At 39.5% G+C, this 14,751-nt stretch overlaps 1 protein-coding gene across 1 annotated transcript; it reads left to right on the plus strand.

Annotated features, from left to right (window-relative positions):
- Positions 1-3,250: 3,250 nt before the first annotated feature.
- On the plus strand, positions 3,251-12,811 carry LOC149778579 (uncharacterized). Its single transcript, XM_089938363.1, has 3 exons — positions 3,251-3,308; positions 11,881-12,347; positions 12,746-12,811. The coding sequence occupies exons 1-3, from the start codon at positions 3,251-3,253 to the stop codon at positions 12,809-12,811; spliced, it is 591 nt and encodes a 196-aa protein (XP_089794489.1).
- Positions 12,812-14,751: the final 1,940 nt, after the last annotated feature.

A 14,751-nucleotide genomic window follows, 5' to 3' on the forward strand; every position in this document is an offset into this window, starting at 1 on the left:
TGCTTGGTAATGGGGGGTGTTTGAATTTGGTGTTGAATCGGGTGCTTCTGTTTGTGTTTGAGCGTCCTTCGTTGTTTTAGGATTGCTCTTCACTACAGTGGAGAAGGATGGGCCAGGATGGGCTGTTTTTGCCTGTACAATTTTTCTGGCTTCTGGATAGGGAATATTATTTGTGTATTTTACCCTCTGAATTTCCTTCTCCTGTTTCCAGGTATCGCAATCCTTGGAATTTGCGTGGTGCTCTTTTCCGCAGTTGACACAATGCGGAGTTGCTCTACAATCAGATTCCTGATGAGCATTGTCTCCGCATCGGCCACATATTTGGCTCTTGGAGCAGCGGTCTTCGTGATGGCCGTATTTTTGACACTTATAACACCGAAGGGGGTTGGGAATGTAAATCTCTACCTTTACTTGCAAAAAGCCAACTTTCACCACTTTGGGTACAGTTGGCCTGTTGAAGGTGAGTACAATGGTGTTGGTGTCCTGCAGATTGTTATTACGTTTAATACGTATTCGTCGGACTGCAGTGACACCTTCATCTTTCATTCCTTCGATGATGTCAGCGTCGGTGACTCCAGCCAAGTCACGGCAGCGAATCACGCCTTTGGACGTATTCAGTGTGGTGTGAGCGAATGAGGTTACTGGGATATCAAAGAACGTTTTCATTTTCCTGATATTGTCTGATTGACCTCGTCGCTCACACTCAATAAGAAGACAACCCGATTTCAACTTTTTAACACTTTTAGGTGTGCCAATCGATCGTGTGATAGTCTTTTCGATGACAAATGGAGATAGTGCGGCAAGCGGTTTCGTGGCATCTTTTGACTGTATGACCATGAAGCGTGGAAATGACTCCACACTAAATGGTTCATCGTCAGACTCTGATAAGGGTTTCGATCTTTTATTTTGATTTTTTTTTGGAATTATCCATGATGGCTAGATTAAAAATTCAGCACCCGTGCTCCCCACCCACCAAGGAGCCCAACAAGGGGACACTTTTCAAGTGTCAGGGATACACAGATGCCATACTCAGTTGATAAAATTACCTTTGAATGACCCTGAAGTCGCCAATTTCTAAGGTCGGTAAAATTACCCCCCGATTGACCCGTTAAGCCACCGCCTTCTAGGAAGCCTTCTAAGACTTGGGAAAGGGAAATATAAAGGAAAAGAATATAGGGGCAACGGTGGTATCAAGAGAGATACAAGGAGAGAGAGAAAGAAGGTGAGAAAGTTAATAAAGACCTCCTAGGGCTCGGCGTGACCAGCCGATTTGTCGGAACCGGGCCCATCCCGACCACCCGTCTAAGAGAAGTAGAGGCCAAAGTAGTGTATTGCAGGGAAAGCCACTGCTCAACTACCAGGATCCTTTCCTCCCCCGACACGGGACGCAACCCACGGCAAACAGGTTGCCTCTACTTAGTCGCCTTTTACGACACGTAGCGAGGCACGTCGGGCCAATTCTACAACCCCGGACCCGCAGGGGGATCTAAGAGAAGTAGAGGCCAAAGTAGTGTGTTGCAGGGAAAGCCTCTGCTCAACTACCAGGATCCTTTCCTCCTCCGACACGGGACGCAACCCACGGCAAACAGGTTGCCTCTACTTAGTCGCCTTTTACGACACGTAGCGAGGCACGTCGGGCCAATTCTACAACCCCGGACCCGCAGGGGGACCTTCACCTTTCATTCCTTCGATGATATCAGCGTCAGTGACTCCAGCCAAGTCACGGCAGCGAATCACGCCTTTGGACGTATTCAGTGTGGTGTGAGCGAATGAGGTCACTGGGACATCAAAGAATGTTTTCATTTTCCTGATATTGTCTGATTGACCTCGTCGCTCACACTCAATAAGAAGACAACCCGATTTCAACTTTTTAACACTTTTAGGTGTGCCAATCGATCCTGTGATAGTCTTTTCGATGACAAATGGAGATAGCGCGGCAAGCGGTTTTGTGGCATCTTTGGGCTGTATGACCATGAACCGTGGAAATGACTCCACACTACATGGTTCGTCGTCATTTTTTGATAAGGGTTTCGATCTTTAATTTTGAATTTTTTTTGGAGTTTTCCATTTTGGCTTAATTAAAATTCAGCACCCGTGCTCCCCACCCACCAAGGAGCCCAACAAGGGGACACTTTTCAAGTGCCAGGGATACACAGATGCCATAGTCAGTTGATAAAATTACCTTTGATTTGACCCTGAAGTCACCAATTGCTAAGGTCGGTATAATTACCCCCCCCCCCCCATGACCCGTTAAGCCACCACCTTCTAGGAAGTCTTCTTAGACTTGGAAAAGCGAAAGATAAAGGAATAGAATATTGGGGCAACGGTGGTATCAATGAGATACAAGGAGAAAGATAAACTAGGTGAGAGAGTAAATAAAGACTTCCTAGGGCTTGGCGTGACCAGCCGATTTGTCGGAACCGGGTCCATCCCGACCACCCGTCTAAGAGAAGTAGAGGCCAAAGTAGTGTATTCATGGAAAGCCTCTGCTCAACTACCAGGATCCTTTCCTCCCCCGACACGGGACGCAACCCACGGCAAATAGGTTGCCTCTACTTAGTCGCCTTTTACGTCAAGTAGCGAGGCACATCGGGCCAATTCTACAACCCCGGACCCGCAGGGGGAAAACCTTAAAAAATATACGTAGACATCAAAATAAATTTAAATTTTCTTGTACGAAAATTAAAATGGAATGCAGACACGGTACAAGGTATTAACTTTTTTTATAGTTTATCTCAATGGAACCTCGCAAATCATGCCTGTAACTATTCATATACTTTTAAAATTCATCACAAATAAAGCAAACTAATAATTTTATATGATATAGATAGAAACAGATACGATGCGAGATATTAACTCTCCTACAGATTATCTCATATACGAGTTTCGCCGCATTGGAACTATACTCATATCAACAGATTATATAAAAATTATAACTATTCATATAGTTTTAAAATGTATTCCGAATAAAGGAAAACAATACATTCATATGACATGATATACAAACAGAAACACGCGATGTGATAAGTATTAACTATCCTAATAATTTTTCCTTAACGAGCTTCTCTGCATCGTTTTTGTAACTGTTTGCTATTCTCATATTGAATTTAATAATAATAAAATAACATACTAATAAAAACACTAAATACTAATTAGAAACTAATATAGCCAATACCATCGACTGAACAAAAAGAACAAAAACAGTGGGATAGGGATTAGTCGTCCTGATTAAGGAGCATATAATGGTACGATGCCTAAACTACGTGGTTTACGCGAGGTAGTACTGATCATATCGGATCTCCCCAAAGGTAAGGCCAAATTTTAAAACATTACACAATACAAAAACGGGGGTACATAGACAATCTACTAAAACTACGAGGTATACAAAGCACTACATACACGAACTCGGCAATAAAAATGTTCACTTTTTCCTCTTGATTTTTTTTATCTTCAAACCTCTACTTTCCTCTTCTATTCTACACACATCACTTTCAAATTAAATATGGACTCTAAGCATGGAAATTAGGGTATTGGCCTCTGTGAACAAATAAAAAAACTTAGTCACATGCCACCGCCACATACTAATACCGGACCCCCTAGCTGTCCGTGTTACATAGGCACTCTCATAACTAAAGACAATGAATATGTGTATGTGGTGCCAGGAATGATAAGATTTCTCAAATGTCAGAAAAATGGCAGTAAAATTTTAGTTGTAAGTAGTGGGAATTTTTTACACTTAATCCCAAACATACAATGTAAGGTGTATACCCTGATATTGATGTTGTATGGGTCTATCTTACAAAATAAAGTGTTGAGTAGCATGTTCCCTGGTTAATAATGAAATACCATAGACCCACATATTAGCTAGATATTTTGCCCACTTCTAGGTTTAACCTCTTAAGTGATACCTTCGCGCGTAATGCACATGCTTATATATTGGCCTAGTCATCTTCCGGAAAAGCCGTCTCGATATTTTCAAAATTAATCGCGGATTTGCAGTTACCTTACACAAACTGAGTTACCTTACACAAAGCGCATTGTAATTATTGCAAACGCAATGCATGGATTTGTAGACGTAACAGGGATCTAGCAGTGTAGCCAGTTGGAAGAATACTCCATAGGATGGAAGACGATGGTTGATCATGCAGTTTGACTGAATGTGACTGTTGCTTGTTTATTCCCTCAATAGCAAAAATACAGTCGTATATACCTGAGATAACCATTTCACAACTAAGCTTGCATAATAGTAGGCATTTCAGTTGAAATACAAAATTGATGATATCACATATGGTGGATGTCCAGGAGGAAGTACAAGTACCTGCAACTACAATATGATTTTTTTTAAAATGTCCACTATATGCACAACTGGCCCCCACCCTTTTCTCTATGTTGTTTACGTGGATATATTCAGGTTTTTAAACCTTTGATTATTACTTTCAGTGAATTTCTACTTTACAAAGTAATGATCACATTAGTTCTAAAAATGGTGATGCACATTTTCAGTTCGTTACATTAAAGATGGTATGGTTTGGCTGTTGAATATTTGTGACCATCTTTGAACTTAAAAGTCCATCAAGGAACCAACCAGTAGTGGGGGGGTGGCTTTCAATATATTTTGTTTTCTTTTAACTCAAGATAAAATTATTTTAAAATAATTAAATTTGTATTTAATCTAATAGATTTTTTAACCTCTACTGGTTATATACCAGAACTGATTTTGGATGGTCTTTGACGGTCTTCAGAAGTCCATTGTTTGTGTGTGTTAACACAAGTTTGTTATTGCTGCTTCTCCTAAACTACCTATAGGATTGACCTGAAACTTTACAATCACATTCATCCTAGGGTCTAAAAAAATGGTGCTGCTCTGACATCCAATATGGTGACCACAGTGGCCATCTTAAAAATATCGTTATCACTATTCCAAAATGGATGGTCATATCACCATTCGGTTTTCACATGACGTCTAGATGGTCCCTAATGAAAATGGTACCAACAACATGGCTGCCACTGACCATCTTGAAATTCTTGTTACTGTTACTTCTATTGAAAGAATGGTCATATTTGGTTTTCACTAAAAAAAATTCTACTGCTGGCATGTTGGTTCTTGATAAAATGGTAGCCAGTCTGACTCCCGGTATGGGCCAAATGACAGCCATCATGGAAATCTTGTTATTGCTACTTCTTCTGATTGGATGTCCATATCAATAAGAAGTTTCACTAAGAGACTTTGTATAATGTCTAGTTGGTCCTAAATAAAATGGTGCTGATCTGATATCAAACATGGCCACTACATTATACATCTTGAAAGTATTGTCATTGCTATTTCTGAATGGATGATCATGTCAGCATGGAACTTCAACTAGAAAACTTCTTGGGCTTAAATGACAGTGGTACTGATAAGTTCAGTACGGCCACTACAGTGGCCATTTTAAAAATATTATTTCTACTCATCCATTATGGATGCTTGTGTCAACATGGGGTATTCACCAAAATACTATTTAAGATGTCTAGCTGATCCTAAATAAAAATGGTTCCGATATGACATCCAGTATGGCCACTATGGTAGCCATATTAAAACGTTTTTTATCGCATGTCTACTTAAACAAAAAGTAATAATGAATTGGGGTTTTCACCAATTCCCTTTGAATGATGTCCAGTTGGTCTTAAATGAAAGCTGTGCTTATCTGATGACCAAACTATTCATCACAAAAGGGCTTATCATTGCAAAAGTACAGCTAATTTATTTGCTTGATATTTTTAACAGCTTAAAGTGTTGTGTATTCTCATTGGGCCCAACATTGTGGTAGCTTTCCCACTGCGCTATAACTTTAGCCATGTGACACCTTTGAACCCACTGTTATATTTTAATGTTTCCTGACATCCATTAAAAAGTACTCAGTTAATTAAACACCCTATCACCAAATACTAAAACCCCATCATTCAAACAACACCTGTTCTTTTCTTTTCTTATATGTGTGATTATTAATATAATCCATGATAATTACTGATCACTTGGCCACTACATGTATCTGCTTTATCTGACTTGACCAGGCTTCTGGTACATGGCCTTTGTTTGGAATTGCACTGACATAGTCACATGATTGGCCTGCCATGATGGAGTCCACTCGTATCATGTATTATATATCTCTGTGATCTCCATTATCAACTCATAACGTATGACACACATTTTCAAATTAAACAATTCATGAATGATCATTCTGAAAAATAAACACTGCACCTTCAGAACAAACATAAAATTACCCAGCTAGCCCCATATAGATCTGTCATTGATGATCAACAACTGGTGATTCCAAATCAGATAGTGGAAATTACCTGAAGAAAGATCATAAGATAGAAAAGACAGTTTTCAGTAGTTAATGGGAGACACTCAGCTCGGTATTTTTGACGAGTATGTTTTTCAATAATGGGTTCTCCAGTTTTCTATTGTGTAGTGACTGGAGTACTGACAGCGAGTCGGAGAAGATGATACTGTTTAAAATACGGTTCTTTTCTATATGTTGCAGAGCAAGGTCTATTGCTCTGATTTCGGCTGTAAAAATTGATGCTCCATTTGGTAAGCGAACTTGCGTTCTGTGATTTCCACAAACAAAGGCTGCAGCAGCCTTTTCCTCATCCTTTGATCCATCAGTGTAAATTCTGGTATAGTTTTTAAATTCGGTGAGGAGTTCATGGTAAGAGTTGTGGAAGATAGAAGGGTTTGTTTCGGATTTTTTTCCATCGTGTAGCGTAAAACGTACTTTTGGTTGTTTAATTAGCCAGGGTGGTGTTTCGGAGATGGATGTTTTCTGAATTTTTGAAAGATCTATATTTGTAGTGTCAAGGCTGGATGATATTCTAATGCCAAAGGAAGGTATGGCGTTTCGTTTATTTTCGTATAAAGTTTTGCATTTGGGTTGAAAAACAGCCGAAAAAGCAGGATTCAGAGCGTTTGATTTTAATTTGAGAGCATACTGTGCGGAAAGCATTTCTCTACGATGCGATAACTGTGGTTCATTCGCCTCAGCTAGAAGGCTTTCACACGGGGATGTTTTAAATGCTCCCAGAGCCAGTCTTATTCCCTGATGATGAATTGGATCAAGCATTTTAAGATACGATTTTCTGGCAGAACCATACACAACGCAACCATAGTCTAGTTTGGAGCGAATAAACGTTCTATATAAATTCAGGATGACTTTTCTATCAGCACCCAAGTCAGTGTGCGCTACTACTTTAAGTAGGTCAAGTGCTTTTAAGCATTTGGCTTTCAAGTATTTTAGGTGTGGAATAAAGGTCAGTTTTCTGTCAAAGATTATACCCAAAAATTTTGTTTCCTCAACAACTGGAATAGGTGTTCCGTCCAGCGTGAGTTTAGGTTCATCGTGGTGTCGTCGTAATTGACAGAAATGCATACATACCGTTTTTGATTTCGAGAATTTGAAACCGGTCTTACTAGCCCAATTTTGAATCTTGTTGATATTTTGCTGTAGTTGTCTTTCAATTGTATGCATGTGCTTTGACCGATAACATATGAGAAAATCATCAACATATAGTGAGCAATCCACACCAGGAGTCAAACACTTGGTGATGTTATTAATTTTGATATTGAAAAGTGTCACAGATAAAATACTGCCCTGGGGCACACCCATCTCTTGCTCGTGCAAATCTGAGAGAGTACAGCCCACTCGTACCTTGAATTCTCTGTCGGAGAGGAAGTTGGATATGAAAGAGGGCAGACGGCCTTTTAGACCTAGATCGTGCAGGTCTTTTAGTATCCCGTACTTCCATGTTGTGTCATAGGCCTTTTCTAAATCAAAGAAAACCGCTACTAAATGTTCTTTCTTGATAAATGCATCGCGAATGAATGTTTCTAGTCTAACCAGATGATCGTTGGTGCTCCGTCCATAACGAAAGCCACTTTGGAAAGGAGATATTAAATTGTTAGTTTCCAGGTACCATACAAGCCGAGAATTGATCATTCGTTCCATTGTTTTGCACATGCAGCTTGTGAGTGCAATAGGTCGATAGTTGGTAGGATCTTCACTATCTTTACCGGGTTTGGGAACTGGTATTACTGTTGCTTCTTTCCATATTTTAGGTAGGTTACCAGTAATCCATAAATCATTGAAGAGTTTTAAAAGAGATGTTAAAGATGATTCTGGAAGATGTTTTAAAAACTGGTAATGTATTTTGTCAGGCCCAGTGGAAGTATCATGGGCCTTGTCTAAAGCCTCCATAAGTTCTGATAGTGAAAACAGCTGGTTGTAGCTTTCCGAGTTGTTGGATGTGAATTTTAAACGTGACTTTTCTTTTTGAGTTTTCAATTTTTGGAAGGCTTCGGAATAATTAGATGATGACGAATTTTTAGAGAATGTATCAGCAAGAACACTTGCTATGTCACGTTTTGAGCTAAGATTGTTATTGTTCACTTTTAGATATCGGAAAGAATTGTGTTTTCTCTTTCCGTTTATTTTTCGGATCGTGTCCCAAACTTTCCTAATTGAGGAACGAGAGTTTAAAGAGGAAACATATTTCATCCATGATGCTCGTTTACTTTCTTTGATTGTGCGGCGAGCTTTGGCCCGGAGAATACGATATTTACTTAAATTCTCGGGCGTCGGATGATTGTTAAATTTTTTCAAGGCTTCTCGGCGTTGCCGTATGGCTTCCTTACATTCCTTAGTGAGCCAAGGTTTTAGGGTTCTTTTACAGTTTGCTGAGGACTTGGGGATAGATTCTTCTGCAATGTCGGTTAAAATAGATGTAAAATGCTGAATGGGGTCGTTAACATTGAAAACTGTATCCTCATTCAGCCTGGTTTTACAGAGTGTTTCGAATTTGGCCCAGTCGGCCTTCTTTAAATTCCATTGTGGAATTACTTCATCAATTGTAGAGTTATGATTTACAAGGGAGATTGGGAAGTGATCGCTGCTGTGAAGGTCATCAGCGACCTTCCATTCATAGTCCAAAAGCAGCGAAGGAGAACAAATTGTCAAATCGATGCATCTGTATGTACCCGTGCCTGGGTGTAAATATGTAGGTGTTTTGGTATTATATAGACACAGATCGTGTCTAGAAATAAAGTCTTCAACTTTGTGACCTCTGTCACTTACATGATTCGATCCCCATAAAATGTTATGGGCATTAAAATCCCCGAGTAAAACAAAGGGTGCGGGAAGCTGTTGAACAAGATTATCGAGTTCGTTTGGTACTAGGTTAGTGTTTGGTGGTAAATAAATAGAGCAAAATGTAATCACTCGATGTAGAGTGACGCTTACAGCAATGGCTTGTAAATTGGTGTTTAAAGGAATGAAACTATGAGGAGCTCTGTTGTTTACAATAACAGAAACTCCTCCTGATGCCCTATCAACATTTGGAGAGCAGGTGTTAAACAGGGAGTAGTTTTTAAATGTGATGTTGTCCGTATCTTTCAAGAAGGTTTCTTGAAGGCATAGTACCGCAGGATCATGTTCGTTTAAAAGCAGGAGAAGATCATTGTAATTTGATTTAAGTCCTCGACAATTCCATTGTATGATAGTGTTTTTCATTATAAATTTAAATTAAAGATTGTGGAGCTAGGTTAGACCTTTCGCAGAGGGAATTTGTTTTGTTATTTCTCTGGAGGAAGTACGGGGGTGAATTTTTTGTTTGTAGGTCTGGAGTTCCCTTGAGCGCATGGAGCAGATTCTTCTGCATCCATGCTCTCGATGTCTCCAAACCTGTTATAAAGTTTGATGGGGTCATCTGACCCCTTTTGTTGCCTGTTTCCATGAGATTTATTTTTGTTTTTTGGTGATTTAGTTTGTTGGGTATTGCTGAATGTAGTTTGTGTAGATGCCGTGTTTCTCTGTGATTGGTAATGAGGGGTGTTTGAGCTTGGTGTTGAATCGGGTGCTTCTGTTTGTGTTTGAGCGTCCTTCGTTGTTTTAGGATTGCTCTTCACTACAGTGGAGAAGGATGGGCCAGGATGGGCTGTTTTCGCTTGTACAAGTTTTCTGGCTTCTGGATAGGGAATATTATTTGTGTATTTTACCCTCTGAATTTCCTTCTCCTGTTTTCAGGTATCGCAATCCTTGGAATTTGCGTGGTGCTCTTTTCCGCAGTTGACACAATGCGGAGTTGCTCTACAGTCAGCTTCCTGATGAGAATTTTCTCCGCATCGGCCACATATTTGGGTTTTAGAGCAGCGGTCTTCGTGATGGCCGTATTTTTGACATTTTTAACATCGAAGGGGGTTTGGAATGTAGATTTCAACCTTCACTTGCAAGAAGCCAACTTTGACCACTTTGGGTACAGTTGGCTTGTTGAAGGTGAGTACAATGGTGTTGGTGTCCTGCAGGTTATTATTACGTTTGATACGTATTCGACGGACTGCAGTGACACCTTCACTTTTCATTCCTTCGATGATATCTGCGTCGGTGACTCCAGCCAAGTCACGACAGTGAATCACGCCTTTGGACGTATTCAGTGTGGTGTGAGCGAATGAGGTCACTGGAATATCGAAGAAGGTTTTTATTTTCCCGATATTGTCTGACTGACCTCGTCGCTCACATTCCACGAGAAGGCAACCCGATTTCATTTTTTTGACGCTCTTTGGCGTACCAATCAAACCTGTAATTGTTTTCTCAATCACAAACGGAGAGAATGAAGCAAGGGATTTTGCGGCATCTTTAGATTGTATTACCATGAAGCGTGGAAATGTGTCCACACTACATGGTTCGTCGTCCGAGTCAGATAAAGTTTTGGTACGTTTATTTTGATTTTTTTTTGGAAATATCCATTTTGGCTAGATTAAAAATTCAGCACCCGTGCTCCCCACCCACCAAGGAGCCCAACAAGGGGACACTTTTCAAGTGTCAGGGATACACAGATGCCATACTCAGTTGATAAAATTACCTTTGATTGACCCTGAAGTCGCCAATTTCTAAGGTCGGTAAAATTATCCCCCGATTGACCCGTTAAGCCACCGCCTTCAAGGAAGTCTTCTAAGACTTGGAAAAGGGAAAGATAAAGGAAGAGAATTTAGGGGCAACGGTGGTATCAAGAGAGATACAAGGAGACAGATAAAGAAGGTGAGAGAGTAAATAAAGACCTCCTAGGGCTCGGCGTGACCAGCCGATTTGTCGGAACCGGGCCCATCCCGACCACCCGTCTAAGATTGATTAATTGATTGATTGTTTTTTAACGGCGCATCAGCACTTTTAGGCTATTTAGCGCCAAACAAAGTGTTACTTGTATAATCTTTTAAAACTTATAAAAGGTTCTATATCGACCAGCGATATAAAAGAACAAATGGTTGAAATTAAAAACGGTAAGATGGTAACGGTGCAAAATAAAGCTTCCCGAACATACCTTCTGGTATGGGAAATTTAAGATAAAATGCTACATTTGACCAACTTGAAACTAGAAATAAGTTATAAGAGTAGGCATGATCAGACAAGGTATTTACACAGATTTAAAAAGTTCGGTTCTCAAATTAACTTGTGTTCTCGTTTGCGCTAGTCACTAAAAATTAAAAACAATCTTGAATTTTGCTGTTTATGTATCATTGTAGTTGTTTTCCCAGTTGCACCGTACCTGCCGACGTATCGCTATATTATTGCAATCATTATTATACTGGAAAATTCCAGGAATAATAACGATTCAGATGTTTTCCATTCATGTCTCTCTTTCTTCATGCAATCTAAATTGCCGTGGGAACAAGATTTTTCAAAGAGACATTTGGAACTATATATAAACAAAGACTACGTGGAGTAAACAATAAATGCAATTATGAAATTGTACTTTTACGCTGCCAATTTTTGGCAAAAGGATGCTTTAAATAATAGGGTATGTACATATACACTATTTATTTTATACATTAATAACATGTTCTTTTTTCAGTCCCATCAGATATTACCTCAAATTTACATAATGTGCGCGAGTTAATTAAAACAAAGTCATATTTTAACTTTGATGTTCCTTCTTCTCTGTCTGACGATGACTATGTCCATCTTATTGGCTTGAAAAGGGATCAATTCCTGGAAGTGTCTTCTTTCTTGAATACACTGCGTAATACACATGATAGATGTCTACTGAATACCTCGGTGTTTTTCTACCAAAGCTGCGGGAACATGGATTTAAAGTTGAAATGCCAGTTGTTCTACAGAAAGGACAAAAAAAAGCATTCAACAGAAGATGCCAACACTTCAAGACTGGTCACAAACCTACGATGGTTAGTAGAGAGCGTTAATGCACGAGTGAAACAGTGGAAAATTTTTGATAAAATAGTGCCAAGTAAACTTGTTCCTCATATAGGTGACTTCCTTGGAATTGTGTGTGCACTAATGAATAAATTTCGACCACCCCTGGCTAGCATGGATCCATCAACTGCTGAAACTACAAGGAAGGAAGGTTGAAAAAGCACAGGAACCGAACAGTGTTCAAATAATGGATCAAGAGAACAACTTGCTGAATAAGCGCAAAATCTACTCTAAGCTAGATGCATACAGTGATGAACTGACTGATTTCCACAGGATCTCAGTTCATTACTTGCGTTAAATCACTATGGGTAATTATCAAGTCAAACATGCTCCAAGCTATACAAATGAACATCTCACATATGAGGGGCTTTATGATGATATGGTATGCATGAATTTTACAGGTATGTTACATGCAAAAATCCAGGTCTCGCCACTCCAAAAATAAAACACATTCACTGTGGATCCAATACAAGCCTAACGATTACACGGATTCCATCAAAGGATAGTACTGTACCTGCAAGGTTGGTGCCAGGGTTGTAAGGTGTTGTGCACACGTGTCAAGTGTCATATGATTTCTGGGCTGCAAAAGATTGATTGATTGATTGATTGATTGTTTTTTAACGGCGCATCAGCACTTTTAGGCTATTTAGCGCCAAACAAAGTGTTACTTGTGTAATCTTTTAAAACTTATAAAAGGTTCTATATCGACCAGCGATATAAAAGAACAAATGGTTGAAATTAAAAACGGTAAGTTGGTAACGGTGCAAAGTAAAGCTTCCCGATCAACGGGAGATGTAAAAAAGATGAATAGGTATTAAAATGGGACGGTATATATATTGCATAAAACTGCACAAGGTCATGGCATAAAAGTCAGAGTTTAGAGTAAATATTTACGGCTTTCAGGAACTCTATAATACGAGTGATGTTTACAGTATCAAAAAGTTCTTTCATGTCATGCACAATGTAATAACGATCGCGCGTAGGTTGTAGCTCGAAACACTCTATCATAAAGTGCTTGACAGTGAATGGTTCATTGCAAGAAACACACTCGGGTTGGTCTTCACCTTTTAGTATGTGGGTGTGGGTGATATAAGTATGACCAATTCGGATTCTTGCAATGACTACCTCCTCCGTACGAATGATTCTGTAAGAAGGAGTCCATTCTCCTAGAGTTGGCTTGATTGCATGAAGTTTGTTATTCATGGCATCATTCCATGATGCCTGCCACTTCTGACGAATGAACTTTCTGATACAAGGTTTAAAATCAGTATATGGTATTTTCAAATCAGATGGTTCTTCAGTAAGGGCCATTTTAGCAGCGCGATCTGTTTTTTCGTTACCTTTAATACCAATGTGGCTAGGTAACCAACAGTATATTATATTGTGGGAGACACTCAGCTCGGTATTTTTGACGAGTATGTTTTTCAATAATGGGTTCTCCAGTTTTCTATTGTGTAGTGACTGGAGTACTGACAGCCAGTCGGAGAAGATGATACTGTTTGAAATATGTTTCTTTTCTATATGTTGCAGAGCAAGGTCTATTGCTCTGATTTCGGCTGTAAAAACTGATGTTCCATTTGGTAAGCGAACTTGCGTTGTGTAATTTCCACAAACAAAGGCTGCAGCAGCCTTTTCTTCATCCTTTGAGCCGTCCGTATAAACGGTTGTGGGAGACGGAAGGGTTTGTCTCCGATTTTTTTTTTAATCGTGTAGCGTAAAAAGTACTTTTGGTTGTTTAATTAGCCAGGGTGGTGCTTCGGAGATGGACGTTTTCTGAATTCTACAAAGATCAATTTTTGAACTGTCAAGGCTGGATGATATTCTAATGCCAAAGGAAGGTATGGCGTTTGGTTTGTTTTCGTATAAGGTTTTGTATTTGGGTTGAAAAACAGCCGAAGAAGCAGGATTCTGAGGGTTTGATTTTAATTTGAGAGCATACTGTGCGGAAAGCATTTCTCTACGATGCGATAACGGTGGTTCATTCGCTTCAGCTAGTAGGCTTTCACAAGGGGATGTTTTAAATGCTGCCAGAGCCAGTCTTACTCCCTGATGATCAATTGGGTCAAGCATTTTCAAATATGATTTTCTGGCACAACCATACACAACGCAACCATAGTCTAGTTTGGACCGTATAAACGTTCTATATACATTGAGTATGACTTTTCTCTCAGCACCCCAGTCAGTGTGCGCTACTACTTTAAGTCAAGTGCTTTTGAGCATTCAGCTTTCAAGTTCTTTAGGTGTGGAATAAAAGTCAGTCGTCTGTCATGATTGATTGATTGATTGATTGTTTGTTTTTTAACGGCGCATCAGCACTTTTAGGCTATTTAGCGCCAAACAAAGTGTTACTTGTATAATCTTTTAAAACTTATAAAAGGTTCTATATCGACCAGCGATATAAAAGAACAAATGGTTGAAATTAAAAACGGTAAGATGGTAACGGTGCAAAATAAAGCTTCCCGATCAACGGGAGATGTAAAAAAGATGAATAGGTATTAAAATGGGACGGTAT

The sequence above is a fragment of the Sinohyriopsis cumingii genome, chromosome 17 (assembly GCF_028554795.1).
Source record: "Sinohyriopsis cumingii isolate HCF-2022 chromosome 17, ASM2855479v2, whole genome shotgun sequence".
Lineage (NCBI taxonomy): Eukaryota > Metazoa > Mollusca > Bivalvia > Unionida > Unionidae > Sinohyriopsis > Sinohyriopsis cumingii.